The sequence below is a fragment of the Stenella coeruleoalba genome (genome assembly GCF_951394435.1).
Source record: "Stenella coeruleoalba genome assembly, chromosome: 10".
Classification (NCBI taxonomy): domain Eukaryota; kingdom Metazoa; phylum Chordata; class Mammalia; order Artiodactyla; family Delphinidae; genus Stenella; species Stenella coeruleoalba.
The window spans coordinates 18,155,408-18,176,211 of record NC_137156.1 but is presented as its reverse complement, the minus strand read 5'-3'; the positions used below and the strand labels follow the sequence as shown (position 1 = coordinate 18,176,211).

At 37.3% G+C, this 20,804-nt stretch overlaps 1 protein-coding gene across 39 annotated transcripts in view; it reads right to left on the bottom strand.

The window, feature by feature from the left end:
• The window catches only part of LOC307193308 (uncharacterized protein), a 1,334,119-nt gene that overhangs the window by 265,549 nt on the left and 1,047,766 nt on the right, over positions 1-20,804 (bottom strand). For 24 of the 39 annotated variants that reach the window (XM_079935085.1, XM_079935089.1, XM_079935088.1 and 21 more), the window contains one exon: positions 5,651-5,728. The exons of 14 other annotated variants lie outside the window; for them this stretch is intronic. In XM_079935085.1, the coding sequence (XP_079791211.1) occupies positions 5,651-5,728 (78 nt within the window). Of the gene's footprint in view, positions 1-5,650; positions 5,729-8,291; positions 8,522-20,804 lie in introns of those variants that run through there. One more of the 39 variants, XM_079935101.1, reaches the window with a different exon arrangement.

Sequence of the window (20,804 nt, the reverse complement as noted above, 5' to 3'; positions counted from 1 at the left end):
GAAATTTGGATTTTTCTTGACAAGTTTATTTAATGAAAGAAGTCATTCTTGAGTAGGTATTTATAAAGCAAATCTAAAGTGAATCCTGTGTTTGTTTTGTTTTCTTTTCCATTCCTTAGATACAATTTCAGGATTCATTCTTCGGCAGAAAAAAGTGATCCAAAGCCAAACACAGGGGTGGCTGACAGTGTGTACCTGGCCTCTGGCAGGAGGAAAGTCTCACGGCAGATCAGTCACGCAGAAAGCATGCGTAGGGCGCAAGGGCTGGGATCTTGGGGGACCCATGTCTTAGACCTGGATATTTGAATGTGAATATGCCCTCCCGGGTACCCACGGAATAATAACAGTAGCAATGATGATGATAGCAATAATAATAATAGTCATAATAATATTTTTGTGCATTAATATTCTGTTTACGTGTTTTATACGTATTTAATTGCAACAACTCCTTCAGGAAAGTATTATGATCGTTATCACCAGGATTTTACAAAAAAATGTCATAGCTTGTTCTGACCAAATTACAGAAATAGAGGCTGCAAACATCCAGTAATTCTGAATATTTTACGTTGAGGGGAGAGGCTGCCCATTCATTTATTCAAGATGTTGTTATTGCTCTTCATTACTTTCCTAGGGCTGCTATTTCTAGAAATTACTACAAACTGGGGGGCTTAAAGCAACAGAAACTTACTGTCTCAGAGCTCTGGAGGTTAGGAGTCTGAAATCAAAGTGCTGGTAGTTCCACGCTCTGAGACCTGCAGGAGAATCCTTCTTTGCCTGTTCTGGCTCTGTTGTGTTGTCAGCAGCCTTTGGCATTCCTTGGCTTTGCAGAGGCATCACTCCAAGCTCTGCCTTCATCATCACGTGGCATTCTCCCTGTGCGTCTTCACACAGCCTTTCCTGTGTGTGTGTCTGTATCCAAGTCCCCCCGCCCTTTGTAAGGGAAATATAATCCAATCATATCTGGATTAGGGCCCACCTTAACGACCTCATCTTAACTTGGTTGAATCTGTAAAGATCCTATTTACAAATAAAATCACATTGGGAGTACTGGTGGTTAGGGCTTCAACACGTCCTTTAGTCAGTGGTGGAGGGGACACAATTCAACCCATAACACTTGGTTTTGTGGTAAAGGAAAGTGATACAAAGATGAATTGGACACCTCCCCTGCCATTAAGCATCTCACAATTTAATTGAATACCATGAAAGTAGATAGAAACTGTACCATAGGGTATCAAATACTTTGGTTAAGTGAAGTTCAGGGTACTTTGGAGGCTGTAAGAAATTTGTCAAGAAAGACAAGCTGAAGAATGCCTAGGTAAGCCCTGAAAAATAAAGATGAATTAACAAGTGAAAAAGAATACACAAGAGACAAAAGTGAGAGTGAGTGAACATGATATACCAGGAAACTTTCAAGAAGTTGTGTGTGGCTGGAATTTAGAGAGTAGATGCAAATAAAGGAAGAGACATGATGAGAAATAAAACTGAACTGGTGGGGGACAAAACCAGGAAGGGTCTTGTGTATCACTAAAAATAATTTAGGGCTTCCCTGGTGGCGCAGTGGTTGAGAGTCCACCTGCCGATGCAGGGAACACGGGTTCATGCCCCAGTCCGGGAAGATACCACATGCCGTGGAGCAGCTCGGCCCGTGAGCCATGGCCGCTGAGCCTGCGCGTCCGGAGCCTGCGCTCCACAACGGGAGAGGCCACAACAGTGAGAGGCCCGCGTACTGAAAAAATAATAATAATAATAATTTAGATTTACTTCCCTACAGTAGGAAATTATGGATGGATCTTTAGGACAGAGGCTGACTTATTAAAATATGTGTGAGGTTAGATGTGAAAAGAACAAGATGTAATGATCAATAGATGTGATGGAGAGAAAGGAAACAGTGGAAAGGATGATCCTTGATCTTTACTTTGGACAACTGGTTAGGGAACTGGGTCAATCTCAATATGCAAAATTTAGCTAAAAGATCTACTTTTGGGAGACAGGATAATGAGTTCAGTTTGGGACACTGCAAAGAATCTGAGATGCCTGAAATATCAACAAATTAGTTTGGAGAAGAAGTAGTTGAATCTGCATGTCTGGAATGTGGCTCAGAACTACAAACAGAAATCATCCACATGTAGGGGTAGGGAGATCACTGAGGAGGAGTTGGCAGAATGAGAAAAGGATCTTAAAGAAGACCATAACTCAAACCTTTGCAACCAGCAACTTCTTAAAGTTTAGACCACTCGTTCCCAATCTTTTCAACATTATGTCTTACAGTGAAAATGAACAATTGTCTACATAACACATGACCAGAGTCAACTCCCTGGAGACTCTTACCGTTCCACACCCACAGTCAGTGCTGTAGCATCACTATCTCTGGCACAACTGTAATCTATTTGTATCACACTGGAGCGCCTGAAGTGCCCACTGTGAATGTCTCAGAAAAAGGTAAACTATAATGAAGTGGTCAGAGAGAAGAGAAAATTCAGGAAAGAGTGATGAACGAGAAGATTGTGAAGAGATTCTAAAATGGAGAAATGATTTACAGTGCTAACACTTCAGAAAGTTCAAGATAATGACTTTAAAGTCCCCATGGCACTTAGCAGCTAGCATCTTTAATGATTTTGACAAGATCAGATTCTATGGGATGATGGATGCAGAAATCACCTTGCATCAGATGAGAAATTGAATGAGAATTAGAGTTGGAAGTATCAAGTTCAAAGTACTCTTTCTAGTAGCTTTGTTATTCAAGGAAGGAGAGAAATGTGTGTCTTTTAAAAAAAAAAAAATCAAAGAAAAATTTTAAGTGGGAGTGTTTTAAGCATGATTATATGCTGAAGGAAATAATCCAGAGGAGAGAGAGAGAGATAGAGAGGTTGTTATTTTAGATGAGAGAAGAGATAGTCAGTGAGTCACGAAGGGAGGCATTGATGGCCTCAGGGTTCAGGTAAAGCTATGAATCTTGGATGGAGGCGGAACTTCTCATTGTAAGATGACAGGAGAGGAGGAAAAGATGCAAGAGGATGCAGATATATTAATGGGATTGGAAAGCCATAATGGGATTGTGAAATAGAAGACTAGGAAGTTTTTGAGTATAACAAAAATCCTAGTCCTTGGGCAGTCAAAGAGAGAAATGAATATTGGAAATGCTGTTGTGGGAAACAGTAACAAGAACTAAAGATGGGGCTAATATGTGGGATGTGTGAAGAAGTGTGTGATGGATGGTATCAATACACAGGAAAGAGAAAATCATATACCAGGAGCCAAAGTCTGCAGTGAATGTGGAGAAGGGGCCTGGAAGTCAAAAGGTGACAATGACTAGGGAGAGGATGGCAACATAAATGGAGGAGGAAGTCTTACAGAAGAGTGTGTCAACAATCACTGTAGAAGAAGGTATTGGAACACTAAATCTGTTATTTGGGTTCTGGAATACTCTATTCAGTGGAGCTGGAAGAAAATAGTCACTACATAAAAAGCCTGCTGAGTAAAATGTGGGGTGATCAATTTTCCTGGTAATAACCTTCCCTGTACCTCTGTGAACTATGGATGGATAAGAGACAGGTATTTGGTCAGGTGGCTGTGTCAATGCATAGTCCAACTTTGGACATTGCCAGGAATTATCAAAGGACTTAAGGGTCCAAATCTGGAAATGGACCCTTGAGTAACAAGAACTTACTCTGAGCCAGTTAGGACTCGTCAGATCTCTGTGCCTTCTCTGGCTCAGGGCACAGCAAAGTGTGGCTGAGAACACATGTAAAAGTGGACTCCATTTGGTGTTGGGTACACTTGCTTCCCATAATGAAACTAATAACTCCTGGTAAAACATCTTAGGAAGAACTGTGTAATACAGTATTGACACTAGTTATCTCAGCAAGAACCAACTCTAAAAGGTATTCCAGAGGTGGTTCTTCCAAGAACCATAACAAACTATGGTCTGAGGACTGCCTCTCCTGGGGGCTTATTAGAAATACAACATACCAAAATTTATGGGATGCAGCAAAAGCAGTTTTAATAGGGATGTTCCTAGCAATAAACACCTATATTAAGAAAAGTGAAAGAACTCTAATAAACAACCTAACTTTAGAAACTCAAGGGACTAGAAAAAGAAGAAAAAACTAAGCCTAAAATTAGTAGAAGGAAGGAAATTTAAAAGATCAGAGAGGGTGCTTTTCTCTGTTGAATAAACTCTTCTGCCACCCACCTCATTATTATGCCAAACTGGAAAGTATTAGGAAGAGAAAACTAGAGTAAACTTAAGCTTCAGTCTATTGGTTTACTTTACTTAAAGGAGAGCTCTGGGCAAGAGAAACAACTTCAAGACCATCATGCCATTGGGCTAGAATGTATTACAAAAGAAGATATATATTTAAAGGTCCCAATGATTCATCTGAATCATGGTTTGAATGTCTTTTTTCCCGCTAATGCAAGTTGAGCTCTTTGCTTTAGCTCCTTTTTAAAGGTTGCATGTGTGTCCATGTGTGTGTATCTGTATTCTTCAACATTTTGTTTGGCTTCTGGTCCAAATGATGAGATACCTTTTGAATTACTATTGCTTGGATTCTTGTAATGAACCTTAGATTAGAGTCAGACTCAACCAATGCCTATTGTATAAAGCACCTGCAGTGTACCAACTATATGTTTATTTATATGAATCCCATTAAATCTATGCAATGAATTTTATTTATGTTTTCCTGAAGTAGCTGGTAAACTGAAGAACCGGGAGTCCAGTGCCATTTGCACTACAGCAAACCTGACCAGTCAAAGGTTTCCATCCTAAGTCTATACGCCATTTGTATTTTTTCAGCCTTAAAATAAGTTAAAAGAGCTTTGAAGAATAATTTTTTGGACATGTAGTAAAAATATAGCAAGTGAGTTCAACAGCGTTTTTGAGGAGGTAGACGTGCGTGTGCATACCCTCATACACACCCTGCCCTGGATGTGTGTGCCTGCTGGGGGCTAGCCAAAGAGGAATGTTGTAAGAAGTATATGAATTGCTTTTAAGAGTGATCGCTTTGCAATGGGAAGTGTTTTTACTTGTTCTTGTTCTATGTCTTTTTCTTTCTTCTAAACAAAGGAGAGATTGTTTACAGCAGCTCAGCTATATTTTGTAACACATCATTAAGATGATCCAACCCAGGCTGCTCACAAGAGCCAATTTTTTTAGGTGATAATGAATTTCTGATACACAGAAGCCAGACAGGTTAGGTTATTCTGGGGATTCAGTCAGGTTTTTTTTGGGGGGGTCTTGTATACACATAGTTTTCTCCTAAGACAAAATTAATAACTTTAAAAGCACCTAAAATATAGAAAGAAATATCCTAAACTCCAAATTAGTGGTCATATCTCATGTATTTCTCTCTGCATCCAGGAACCTAAAATGAGAGTGGAAGTAAACTAAATGGCAGTGATGATTTTAAAGAGCACTGTATACCTAGCTTAATTTTTCCAACATGTCATTAACCTTAATAGTTATATAGATAATATTTTTTAAAATGATTTTTTGGGAAAAAACTGACTAAAGTGTCATCTCTCAGTTCATTTTGAAGGCAACTTTTGCATGCAATAATAAAGAACACGCACCCAGACATTCACTAGTAGCACTTTAACTCAAACATTTCCTGTCTCTAGTGTTCAAAAAAAAATTGCAAATATACGGCACCTTGTGTACATTCTTTTTTCTCTTCCTGCCAACAGATGGATTCTCCCTTCTGTTCCCAGACACCAGAGATGTCATCAGCTGTTATGAGAAAAGACAGGTTCCTAAATTCAGACCTTGAAGGAGAGAATTGTTTTACTTCACCTTTAGTAAGGATTTCATTTGTAATGTTCCTGTCAATCGAAACATACCAAAGAAGACAATGACTGAACATTGCAGCAGAGCAAGGTGGCAGAAGGAAATGAGGCTGTGGCAGAGACTGGAAATGCTGGGATCTGCCCTCTGTGTAGACATGAATCCTTTCATGATCATAAATCTCTCTCACAATTCCATCACTGGGTAAAGGTCATCTAGCTTTATGTATTCAACCTAATCTCCTTTCCATTGAGAAAGATGGAGCTCAATCACAAAACAAATGAGGATGTCTTGGAATATGACTAAATTAAATTTCACAAAAAAAAGTGGATATAAAATCATAAAACCTACTGAGAGAGACACAGAGAGAGAGAGAGAGAGAGAGAGAGAGAGAGAGAGAGAGAGAGGTTAAAGGTAGCTATCCAAGATCAACTTTAGCTTACTCAAGATTTTGTTCTTAACAGTCCCTGCCTTTCTATTTCCATTGGTACATGAAGAACTAGAGGCAGAGATAGAAGCCCACCAGGCAACATGGGAGGGGCACAGCAGGATCCTCTGAAAGATATAAATGGTGGGTTAGAAACTTGACCTGATTTTTGCAAGAAGAACCTTATCTTCTTGAAGTCTGGAAAATACTTCTCTGGTCCCTTTTTATTTTAGCACACACAATTAGTTTCTTTCAGCTGTTGTAGCTTATTGAATTTTTGAGAATCTTCCATAGTCTTTTTGATATATGGAGCTGATCAATACTTAAGTTATTCTCCACTTAAACAGTTAATTTTTTAGACTCATGGTAAGATTTAGTATTTATCTTATTAAAATGTACCCTGTTTTATTGAGCCCAGTTTTGCTGTATGAGGTAATAAATTTGTTGTTATTTCCAGTTTCGTGGCATAAACACAGTATAAGTTCACTAAGAGAGGGGGGAAAAGGCAGAGGATGAAATGAAATATTTCAGACTTGACATTTGTATTGGGCTTTGAAGGATAAGAGGGATTTTGAGAAATAAACGTCACATAGAAGGTTACATTTTTTTTCTTATCCCACTATATGCTTTGCTTCTAGCTGCATCACCTTCTTGTCCAACACCCACCAAAACATGTCTTATATATGATGATCATACTAGTGGGACAAGAAAAAGAAAAACAAAATATTAACACCACCACAAAGATTCTACAAGTTATCTCTGTGATTTTACTTTATGTTGTAAGCTGTAGGGAAATTGAGAAATTCAAAACAAAGGGAAGTAAATTAATTTGTGAACAAAAATCTCATTTATAAATGAGGGAATAACAGGTGGATAATGGTTAAAAAATAGAGGTTCTCAACAAAGATGATAGCACCCATCCCATCGCTAACTTCTATCCAATTTATTGCAAAATATGAGGGTTATGGGGAAGGGATTAGTGTCAAGATAAATGGAAGGTCATAATGACCTTTAATGTCAAGAGCAAGGGACGGTAAACATCCCGCAGATTTTCAGGCAGACCCAGCGAAGAAGAATTATCCTTCTCCAAATGCCAATAACAACACCATTGCGAAACAATGGTAGCGGATACATGACTTCTTCAAAACTCAGACAGTTATGCCAAAGATAGTATTCAAACTCTGCCTCCACATTCTGTACATGCTCACTTCTTGAACCTTTAAAATCCTTTATGTCTGTATAGTGAGGCCTTTTATAAAAACTGTTTGTATATTTCTTTTCTATTTCAGTTTATTTTCCATGTTGCCCATTTGACAATTAGTGTGTGCTAGCCAGTTGTGTCTTGTTCTACATGTAGGAATGTAGATAATGTCAGAAACTGAAAGAAGTTTCTGTGTGTTTGGATGTGGAACTTCTCAAGGATATAAATAAATGCCATTTCACCTAGTAAACTGTAAGAACTTTGGGGGCAAGTCCATGTCTATTGTTTCATTATGGCTTTAGTGCCAAGCACCATGACCTATGAGATATAAGAACTTAACTGTTTGATTCCGAGGAAATAGGTTAAGTGTTTACATGTGGGTTTTATTTGTAAAGTGTATTTATTATCATATTCTCTAATAAGATTATTTCACTAGACAGGATTCTGGAGAAAATATTCCTAGAATCAAGCTTTACAAACAACATAAATGCTGAGGAAATCTTAAAAGTTCTGAAATACTTGGATTCTGCATATTTCCTAGAAAAAAAGATATCAAATATGCACATAAATATATAAATAGGAGAATAAGATTCCTTTATAAATATATATTTTAGCTCATGATCATGCATATAAGCAAACTCCGTATGTCGGTATTTATGGTTTGAGTATTTGCCAAGGATTTGAAAGTGGGGCTGTGTTTTGCTTGCTATCTTTCCCTATTGATTAAGTTATTAGGTGAAATTGGGCAAAGCCCTCATTTTTCTCATAAGTCAGTATCTTTATCTCCACTAATACATCTTGGGAACCAGGGATACGGCAAGCTCTACCTGCAGGTAGTAACAAAGAACATAATAATTTTTAGAAAAAGAGGAACTGTATTTTTATTTTAGTGTCAATAATACACCTTTGAGTATTTTTAAGAAATTGGGGTTTATTTAATTCAGGTTGGTTGCTTTTCGTTTTCATCTTCACTTTATGAGTTAACACACCATCAGAACTGAAATAACTGAGATGGCTTGTTCCACATCAATTGTGCAGGCAGTTATCCTACTTCATGTGCAATGCTCCTTTGTTCCCTTATGACAGGACCTCAAGATTTCCAAAGGGACACCTGTAAGCCAAAGTCATAAATTTGGGAATATATCACTTTGTTTCTACATAGATCTTTCATTAGTCACCTATACCAATGTTCCATTGGTCAAATTTAATTTACAAGGTGAACTAAACAGTCAGCTATACTAGCAGATGTGTGCTATCCCAGGGGATCAAGATATCATTCTATCCTTGTTGAATTGCATCTTTTTTTTTGCGGTACGCGGGCCTCTCACTGTTGTGGCCTCTCCCGCTGCGGAGCACAGGCTCCGGATGCGCAGGCTCAGCGGCCATGGCTCACGGGCCCAGCCGCTCCGCGGCATGTGGGATCTTCCCGGACCGGGACACAAACCCATATGCCCTGCATCGGCAGGCAGACTCCCAACCACTGCGCCACCAGGGAAGCCCGAACTGCATCTTTAAATATGTTTTGGGCTTTCCTCTTTTTTGTATGTGATTTTTGTTAGTTTATTTTTGGATTAGTATGGTTTAGAAAAAAAAAAAAACACGCGGGTACCTGAGGCTATTTTTAAAGAACTAATACTATAAAATTAATTTTAAGAAGGGGAAAATAGAGATGAGAGAAAAAGCAATAAATGGAATGATGTCTTGATCCCCTGGGATAACTCCGCCTTAACTGCAGTAGAAAAAGCCAGTGAGGGCAAGAATGGTGGGGAACTAGAGGAAAATGAACTTTATCAGTGATGCCTTGGGTAGTTGGAGATCAGTTTGATAGAAGAAAGTAACATCAGTTGAATTACTCAAAATAGTGTTGCCTTCCATGAAATTTTAATTAAAGTCTCCACTCCACTTGCATGGAAACCCATCAGGGCTATTCAGCTACAACCACCTGACGAAAATTTCTCATTTTTACACTCAAAGCCAATCTACGTAGCTAAGATGGCATATTAATTTCAGGCAACTTCTGATCCTATGTGAAGTGTGTAAGAGCTAAAGTCTTCGTACATCATGCTTTGTGCACGGTTGGTGGTGAGGGGTAATCACTCAATATGTGAATAATCCCATTTCAAACAGAGAACAATGGCTAGAACTCAGGAGGGAGGAGCAGTTATCCTTAAATCAGGACTATCAGGAAAGCATGGTACCGAGTCCTGTGCAACAGACAAAAACCCCTATTTCACAGGTAAGAAGAAAAGGCTGTGTATGAAAGTGTAGGTTAGCTCAGGGTCTGGGGTAATAGATTCATTCCTAAAGGTGAAAGGTAATAAGGAAGGAAATGGTAAATGCAAACTTCCCCTACTTTAAAATTTAGCCTGCAGGTGGCCTGGAGTGAAAAGATTCTTTGAGATAATTATGAACTTTGGGCATTCAAATTCTCAGTACAGTATTTATTATATTCCTGTTTTTTAAAAAAATAAAAACCTCTACGTGCTGAATATTTGAAATGACCTTAAAATACACTAAATTCATTTTAACGTATAATAAAATATTGAACCCAAACCATCTCTAAATTGTACATTTGTGGACGCTTTTTTATCCCATATTTATGTATTCTAAAGGGCTGAATTTTATTTTGTTTATTTTTTATACAGCAGGTTCTTATTAGTTATTTATTTTATACATATTAGTGTATATATGTCAATCCCAATCTCCCTATTCTAAGGGTTTGAATTCAGAAAATTATATGTGTATCTATGAGTACAGCTGACTGTTTTATAAAGAGTTAATTAATCCTACATCTATTTACTTTCAGAAAACATAATTTAAGATGAACAGTACTTATTATTGAGTACATAATAGGGCTGAGCAACCAGGCACTTTATATTTTTAACCCAAAACTCTGGCCAACATCAGAATTCCTCAGTTATGTCCACACGGACAATATGATGTGGCAGCTTTTGCCAATGATGAAATTCACACACAAGTATTACAAATCACTTTGAGCAAGGCTCCTTAACGGCTCCTTCAGAGAACTTCCCAATAAAAAAATACTTAATCTTTGCTCTTAAGATAATTAGGAAGTCCAGAGATTTTAGAACAATCCATTTAACCAAAGTGGAAGATTTGGGACAAAACCAGAATTTACCCATTTCCTTCTCTATTTAAAAATAACTGTTCAGGGGCTTCCCTGGTGGCGCAGTGGTTGAGAGTCCACCTGCTGATGCAGGGGACACAGGTTCGTGCCCCGGTTCGGGAAGATCCCACATGCCGCGGAGCAGCTTCGCCTGTGAGCCATGGCCGCTGAGCCTGCGCGTCCGGAACCTGTGCTCCGCGACGCGAGAGGCCACAGCAGTGAAAGGCCCGCGTACCGCAAAATAAATAAATAAATAAAGCAGATTTTAAATAAATAAATAAATAAAAAATAACTGTTCAACGACTAATATTTCAGCATGTGCCTAACTTTTCACTGAGTAGTTTGGTTAAATTTTCCCTTTGCAATTCCTCCCCCTGCCCCCAATCTCCTTTTCAACTACCAACTCTTTAATTAATACCTTGATGCCTAACTTACTTCAAATCATAATTCCTACCTGAGCCTATTTCTTCTCTTACATTAGGCTAATCTTTAAAACCACTTCCAATCGAATGTCTCATTTGTTAAAAAAAAAAAAAAAATTGAAGTATTGTTATATGTTGAAAAAAAATCATAGAATACAGAAAAGAATAATAAAGAAGACATAATCACCCAAAATTTCACAGCAGGGAAAACTACAGTGAATATTTGGCTTATTTCTGTTCAAACCTCTCTAAGAATAAATCAACACTTAGATATTTTACAAAATTGAGATTGATTTGAATATATCGTGATCTGATTTGTCTTAACTTAGCAACATATCAATGCATTTTTCATGTGTGAACTATCATTTAAGATATGTTTCAATGGCTTTGAATTAGCCCAGTATATGGATGTACTTAAGTTACTTAACAAATACCTTACTGTTTAGACACAGAGATCATTTTAAAATTTTTACTATTATAAAGAACACAGCAATAATCGTATATGTTCATAAATTTCTAATCTCTAAAATAAGTTCTCTGAAGTAGAACTATTAGTTCTAAGGTTATGAACATTTTCTTTTAAAGTTTTTATCTAATGGCTGCATTGCCCCTCAAAATTTCCTTCATGTATATCATAGATAACTTTTCTCACAGTTGCTGTTATACATAGATTGACTATCATCTTGTTTTCTAAACTGGATGGCTCCTGCGGGAGAAGCCCATGATCTATACCTTTGGTAATATCTCTAACTAATTATACTTGCAATATGCTTACCTCACATAAAGACTCTTCAGTTAATAACTTTTTCTCCTAATAGTACTTGAAAAGCTTTACCGTTTTTCAGACAACCCCTGCTTTTTCAATAATAAGGAATTTATCCCCAAACTTCCTAAAATAAAAGTGCTATAAGAAGAAATATTTCAATATAATTGTTTCAGACAGAGATAGTTTACTTGACACAATGGGTTCTGGTCTGAGAACGCTGCATGGAACAAATTTAAATTATGTCCCGTGTTCAGATGGGCCCAAAGAACAATGTTTTGCTTGGAGTTCTTCTGCCCAAAAGCCTGATCAAGGGAAGGTATATGCCTATTTGGCCCTTGCACATCAAGGCTACTTCTTCAAGTTTTGAAGAGCTCTCATTTTTGAACTTTATTTGCTTTCATGTTGTTTCTCTGCACTACAACTCTATCTGTAAAAGTAGATGGGGCGCAAGATGACCATGGGACCAATAAGGTAGAAAATCTGGTGAGGAAATAATGTAGAAAAGAAACAGCAGCACTTCACACCCCTCCAGTACCACCCACCACCATCCAGCAGGTCTCTTCTTCCTCAGGTGAGTAAAATAAATCTTCACTGCATTATATTTTATGTACAAAGTGTATTTATTTACTTCCAAGTTATCATTGATTACTTAAACTTATTAAAGTGAAATATTTTTCTGTCAGCAAAAATTCCCCAGTAAAATGAAGAGAGATATGTTTTCATTGAATGCTTTTTGACATAGCAGTGAGGTATTCAGAAACAAATTAATGGCATTAAGGGAGGTTTGACATATGGAAGCAGGTGGAAAAAACAGATTTCAAAACAATATCTCCTTTATGATCATAATTGTGTGTATTTTTATGTATTATGTTTTGTAATCTGAAACCATGTAAAATAAACACAAATTTCCTAGAAGTAACCAATGTTTTACTCTAGGCACATATACTTGAGTTAAAAAAAATTTATTCTTGTCAGATTTTGCCTCAATTAAATAGGCAACTAGGACTTCACTTGTAGTGCTGAAGGTAGTTTGTGAAAGTGTGACATTTACTAGGTTGCGTTTAGTTACAAATGGGACCCAGGCCAAATACTCTGGCTGCAACCAAATTATTCTTTTTCTGGACGTTTCTCATACTAAAATTTTCCAAATAATTATTCCAAGTTTTAGGAAAGATTTACTGACCCTCTTAGTCAAAACTCTTATAATATTGAAAAAAAGCATTCTTTATTCCCATGCTAATCCCCCATGAAAGTGTGTAAATTTATAGATTCCGTATCCATCTGAAGCTTCCCATATTTGCTTTTGCCCTTGATGTTAGGAAGAATATTATTGTTATCTCTAAATGCACAGATGTAGTCTGAGGTTAGACTTTTTCTTGAACAAATGCAAGGGAATTAAAAGCATTGTCTCTCCTGATAAAAATATCAAAGCTTCTTTTTTTATATAAACTAGTGATAATTAACTGATTACATTTCTGAGTTCATATACATGATATTTAAAAGCAATATTTGAAATTTCCTAAGTTTGATGCAATAATGAAACATTTCATTCTTATTAGATTCTTTTAAAATAAAAATACAAGCATAATTATTTGGTCATTTTGTTTATGCCCAGTGCATATTTTAAATAACTCACTCAATTCTGAGGAATTTAAAAAGTCACCTAACTCTTTTTTAACTGTGAATTTACTAGTTTCAGTTCTTAGAAACCACAAAGGATTAGAAGATCTGTATAGCCTATCTCAAAATAAAACACCAATTTAGACACTAGCTTTCATTTTTTAATACTGTTTTATTGATTGCCAACAATGTACTAGGGAGCATATTAAATATAGAAAGCTTAACTTTAGATCACTAGATTTTTAAAAAAATGGTAAATTTGCAAATACTTTTAAGGCGGATAACATGGATCAGGTTGGATATAAGTAGGAAATAATTTTTTAGTCATGGGTCTTCACTGAGTTTAAAGGTGGCCTAGTTCTTTGAAAAGTAAGAGGTGGTCAATTAAGATTTGTTAATTATCATTTTAACAATGGGCAATAAATTAGGTTGTTTTTATATATTGTCCCATAGATTCTTTACAAGGATTTAATAATAAAGTTATTACACAATGTATTAGATTCTTACGGCTGCTGTACCAAATCACCACAAATTTAGTGGATTAAAACTGGAAAAAACGTATTAATTTGTAGTTCTAGATGTCAGAAGTCCAAAGGGGTCTCACTGGTCTACAATCAAGACCAATCAAGGTGTTGGCAGAGCTGCATTCCTTCTGGAGGCTGTAGGGGAGAATTCCTGGCCTTGCCTTTTCCAGCTTCTAGAGGCTGCTCTTATTCCTTGGCTCCATCTTGAAAGCCAGCATTAGCATCACTCCCAGCTTCTCTTCGGTTGTCACATCTCCTCCCTTGACTCTGACTCTTCTGCTACCCTTTTTCACTTATAAGGCCTGAGTTTGTGATTATATCAGTGTCATGCAGTAAATCCAAGTTAATCTCCCCATCTCAAGATTCTTAACTGGGACTTCCCTGGTGGCGCAGTGGTTAAGAATCTGCCTCCCAGTGCAGGGGACATGGGTTCAAGCCCTGGTCCAGGAAGATCCTACATACCGCGGAGCAACTAAGCCCATGCACCACAACTACTGAGCCTGTGAGCCACAACTACAGAGGCTGTGTGACACAACTACTGAAGCCCGCGCGCCTAGAGCCCGTGCTCTGCAACAACAGAAGCCACTGCAATGAGAAGCCCGTGCACCACAACAGAGTAGCGAGTAGTCCCCGCTCGCAGCAACTAGAGAAAGCCCGCACGCAGCAATGAAGACCTAACGCAGCCAAAAACAAATAAATAAATAAATTTATTAAAGAAAAAAGATTCTTAACTTAGTCACATCTGTAAGGTCCCTTTTGCCATGTCAGGTGACATAGTCACAGATTCTAGGAATTAGGACATGGACATCTTTGGGGAGCCATTTTTCTCATATGTCAAATATGTTTCTCATTATGAACAAACAACATACATCTATTGTTTGGGTTTCTGTCAAAGTGGAATTTTTCTTTGCCCCAAATATTTTGAACATTTTATGACTGACTGCCATTTTCACCCAACTTGAAGAACTAAAGGGAAACATTAGAGATAACAGTGTAACATAAATGGATCACTTGAACATGAAATTGTCCCAATGAGGGTATGGATAAAAATACTTTACCAATAATAAGTTTGATAAGCATAATATTCCAGTAACCTTTGACATATCACTTTGTTCTGGAAATTTTGACCTTTTTGATGGTGTCCCCTTCTCACTCCAGGAAAGAGAAAGAAAGGAGGGTTTGCACACTTGACATTGGCTATTGGATTCAAAATTGTCTTTGGTACAATAGCCAGTTAAGAGAGCTGAGGGCTGCCGTGGGCTCTCCTATTGGCCTTTAATGGTCACCATGGGGTGTTTTTCTCTAACTGTCATATGGGTAAATCAGAGTTTATCAGTCTCATTAATCCAGGCTTCCACTGGGGCCTGGGTGAAAAGGTTTAGAATGTGATCAGTATGCAGCTTTCATGACCTTTCTTTTGAGCAAGGATCTTAGCAAGGGAGAGACCTCATGTAAGTCTCAGCCTCCACAGGAGGTGGTTTGTTCATTCCTACATGGGGATGAAAGGAACCATTCGAAGTCAATTCAGCAGAGATAGTGAAAAGGTCACTGAGACTGTATTCTCATGTCAGGTATTCTCAGTACAGACTGAGTGGGTCCAGCTTTAATTTTCTGCTCCTCAATCTATTTCATGTTGGTGAATTTTTATTAACAAGTATGGTGGATATCTTTATCATTTTCCCATAAAATAGTCTTGATCAGTAGTCAAAAAGGAAGGATTAGCATTGGATGACTATTTAATGCCTTTAATGCACTAGAGGTGCCTTTGTTTTTACACTTGGCATCTTTATTGAGACATACAGTAAAAAAGGAATGGGGAAAATCTAAGTCTTGTTTGGGTATACTTGAGCATCAGATGTGTAGACTATAATCCAGGTGTTTTTTGTATCTTTGCTTCCATCCATCCCTGACACTACCATAGCTTAAAAGAATAAATTCTTAATTCTGGTGAAGGACAGTCCAAAGATATGGAATGTAATAGAAATAAAGATGCCCTTTTGTGGGGCATGGGGAGAGCGGTAAGCCAACTGCTTTCTGTCTGGGCCTTCAATGCTTCATGAAACTATAAGTGAAGTCAAATGGTTGCATCGCACGTGAACCCTTAGAACCTTCGTGAATCTTGGCAACATTTAGTATCAGATGGGGCAGAGAAAAGCCAAGGTGCTGTTACCTTTGCATGTAGGTTTTACTTCTCAGGAAACCAGTAGGAATGATATCTGTGGTCAAGTTGACCTTCTAATAATTGCATTTGTATCCATAGGAGACCTATAAGCAAGTGTTGTGCATTCTTCTATATTGTTCTTACTTTAATGAAAAGTGTAGTTATCTGACCTCACATCAGTTGGGGCAAACCAACAGGCCTTACCATGTCGACATGAATAAGCTATAACCATTGAATGCTATTGTGTTTTCTCTTTGACTGAACACACACACACACACACACACACACGCACACACAACCTAATTTTGGAGCATTTATGGAAATGTCTAAGTGATTATAAGATTGAATGCTCTATTTATCACTAATACTTAAATTATACTAAAGGATGATCATAAAATATAGAGGGTGTCATTCTTATTTACTCAGCTTGTTAATGTCTTACCATCCAAAAATAAATGGCCTATAGTGCCAACCTTGGGAGCCACACGTTTCAAAGTTAGTGAACCATCCTAGAAAATGAAATATTTGTTCAGGACCAGAACAAATGAACAGTACATAGTTCCAGGTCCTTAGAAGTAAAGGTTTCTTCTCATTTCTCTCCTTTATCAAAGTTATCTGTTATGACAGTTCTAGGTTTTTACTGTTATTTTATATTAGTGTTTTAGTGGTATTTAAGTATACAATTTACAGATGCAGAGAGGAGACAAATAAAAACTGAATGTATTTCAATAGTGCTTTTTAAAATAATAGCTAACATCCCATGTTCCAAGTGCTCTCTGAAGCACTTTAGATATATTGATCCGCTTAATCCTCCCCCAAATCTTATAGGGTAGGTGAGAAGCATACTCATTTTGTAGATTAAGAGACAGAGAAACGAAGAGTTTAACACAATTGCCCAGATATTAAATATCACAACCAGAATTCATAGTCTAGCTTCAGATCAATGGTCATGACAATTACCCAGTAGACTCCAAGATCACTAAGCCATTTTTGATAGGACCTTTAGACATCGCCTCTAGAGGCAGGAAATGGAATTCACACAAGATTAACAGTATTCTATTTGCAAGATGTGGGTGTATGTACAATGCGCGTGACAGATGGAATGCGTTAGGTAGAGGCAACTTTGCAGTTGTGTTGGGGAGGATATAGGAAGTTTGCTCTACTGCTTAGCAAGAGCTCAACTGTATTAGACAAGTACTTTGTTCTCCATGGATACATTCCTTACCAGGATAAGCTGCCTCACAAAAATCTTACTGCACAGTTTTCCACCTTCTTGTCATCCCCAACTACACTCAAGGGCAGTCAAACCAAAAGCTGATGAGGAAACTGTGATGTGGCCTGACTCACAAAAGATGAGCTCAGTCAGCGAGATTCTCTTGAACTAGGAAATTCTAGGGGAATGAGTCATTTAGCAGCAGGAACAAAAGTTAAATATTATAGAAATCAGTTGGAAAGACATGATGGACTTTGCCAAAGTTATGAGGTAACTGAAACTATGAGGAAGTAGATCAATTAGGTAGCAAAAAATTACAAAGTAAAGGGTAAGGAAACTATTTTTTTCATAGCACATTAAAAGTAGGCTTGTGGAGAGTATTTGTGTCATATTGTTGGCACAGCAGGGTGTACAATAAAGATCCCCAACTTACTGCTGTTGTGGTTTTTATATGTATTGTGCATCCAGAAATACCTTCTTTTTGAGACTCCTTTAGAAAGTGGCCATGTCAATAATCCTCTTCCCTGTTACTAGAAACTGTTTTATTTTTTTTCCTTTTTTTTCCCTTGTAAATGAAAACTAGTACCTAATACAATAAAGATGAGTTCAGAATTGTTAACAACTCACTTTTAGTGTCCTAAGCAGTAGCTACTGGTAGCTATTATTTCATAGCTTTCCCAGGATAAGAGTCAGCAATTTATCTGGGATTCAGTTGGTGACACCTTGGGCATTTTTTTGAATGGTACTGGCATGTGACAATATTTAAAGAAGCATTCTTTGTTATCCACTATGATGAATGTGTCTGAACGTCAAAGAACAGAAAGTTAGCCAAAGTAGAATAATTTTTAGGTGCAGAAATAATAAAGAAATATTTCTCTTGCCTGAACTCAAGCTTAGATATGGAATTGAAAGAGAAACAATTCTTATAAGAATCTATTTTTGAAGAAAAATATTTGGACTGATTTTAATCTTTTCCTCAGTTCCAACTTCTCCACAGTAAATTAAATAATTAAGCAGGAGCATTCATCTATGTTGTCAAAACTAATGCAACCGATATCTTATTTTTCTTACTGCTTCAGATGAATTTCCTAAATACCATTACACTGCATTACATACTAACTTCTTTGTTCACTCTGACTTTTCTCCTTTTAGAAGCTACATCCATGCCATTTTCTCCAGACTTTTTTTTTTTTTTTAACATCTGGCAGTTAGCTGGTTGTCTGTAGCATTCCTTCAGATTTATCATACTAATCACATCTAACCATATCACCTGGAATTTGTTTTCATTCTGTTTTAGAGTTTGTGATTAACAGCAATCTAGTTTAAACCCATCTAAGTTAGGAGTTGTAATATAAATACATGATGATTTTAAATTTATGAAACAATTTGAGATCAAATATTATCTTTTTTCTACTGATAATTTTTGAAATGACATGCCATTTATTACTATTTCCATTTCAGGTGTATTACTAAGAATAGTTTCTATTGCTACTGACAGAAAACCCAAACACTAGTGGGCAAAACACTTGTTGACTTGGATGACTGAAAACATCCAATGGTAGATCTGGCTTTAGGCAGTTCGGATGGGGTTTCTGTATCCTTTACTCTGGAATTTCTGGTTCTGCCCTCCAAATGTTGCCTTTCTATGCAGGTGAGATTGCCACATGGCAACAAAAAAAAAAAGCTCCAGCAGTCTAAGTCCTCACATCTATTCACCTGACCATCTGCTCGACCTAACCACAAAACTTTCCTTCCCCTAAATTTTGCTAAAGTCCTAGACCCTTCTTTAACAAGACCAACTTAGGTTAACTGTGGACTCCTAAAAGAAGCATTCAAATGCTATATTCTACATATTTCAGGCACTGAACCAGTCATTGTGAATATGGGATGGGTTCAAACTGATTTGATGAAGCTACTCACCCTTGGAGATGAGGCAAGGGAATATGAAATCAACTGAATTGCATGGCTGGTACCCAGTGAGAGAGGGGTAGCAATATGATGAAATTACTACCTCTACAATGTATACTATGATGAGTGCGGAGGAAACCAAAAGAGTGGAATCTGATAATATGGTTTGATTTTCTCCTCTCCATCTTGAAGTTGTAAGACCCTGGGCAAGTCACTCCACATTCTTAAGACTATTTCTTAACTTGTGAAACAAGAATGATACTAATAGCTGTGTCTTGAAAAGGAAATAGCAAATGCCTGCTGTAGAAGGAAAAAACATTTCCTGTGTGTTTCTCTTCTACCCTCACACTATTATCACACTTCACTCCTGACACTGGATGTGTCCGTTTTCCATACATCAAGCAGTTCTCTGTGACTGCTGGTTGTCCTATCGTTCAATTCAATTCTGACACTATCTTCCTGGAGTTAGCGTCAGACCCACATTTTCTCAGACCCAGGGGCAGAGACCAATATATGCATTTTCTATTATTTCACACCTGCTAAGTACTTCTGTAAACCATTATGTGCTATCAAAACTTAGTTTACTATGGTTGATGTTGTGGCTGTTATTATTATTTAAACGATGATTTTTTTAACTTAAAGGTATATAAATACATCACACATTTAATAAGAACTCTGGAGCTTTAAGAATTTCTTCTAAGTGAATCAAGTTCTTGTGTAGACATTCAATTTCACCAGGATTTTCCAGTGTGTTTTGTAACGAAGTACAGAAATTTATAATAGCAATTACTGAGATACAGATGATTCTGTAGTCAAAATATTTGGGAAATGTTAAATTAAACAAAAGTAAATTGGTTTCATTGCAATAAGACTTTTCAGAATCTTTAGGATGTTAATATTAAATGTGAATCTTTAAGCGAGAGTTATATGGTTGCAGGATTTGTCATATAAATCCCCTCACAAAATCATTGAGGAGGGATGAAACATTAGAAAAGTGTTTTTCAACTGAGGTCATTTTACCCCTGAGGGAATATTTGGCAATGTCTGGCGACTTTTAATTGCCACAAATGGGTGTGTTATCCAGTTGGTAGAGTTTTGGGATGCTGCTAAACCTCATACAATGCAGAGGACAACCCTCTACAACAAATAATTATCTAGCCCCAAATGTTAACAGTGCCACAGTTGAGAAAGCCTTCTTTAGACGAACATTATGAGAAACTAACATTGGTAAACACTGATTTGTATGACTGATGATAGATTTTGTAACTCCAAAGAATAGTGTAATCGTCTGATTTTCAATGGCTCACCATCAACTTCACCTTGTGAATGAACAATGTTGTCTGCCATATCAGTAAACAAAGGATGTTGCAGCCATCAAGCCACTGTAGCCACCCCCAACGATGCACCCTGAGGGGACCCAGGATAGGAAAGAACAAGATACTGGCCCTAGATAGCTAAGGTGCGTATCAAATGAATGCTTTCAATGAGCCCAGACTCTTGCATCTTCCCGTACAACAAAAAGTGCTAAATTCATTAACTTGAGATATCTGGTTTTCTTTCATTACCAGTAATCTTGAAGTTCCGACTACCCGGTCTTTGTTGCAAAAACTCCTATATATCCTGGCTTCTCCCTTACCTCTCTGTAGCAGCCCT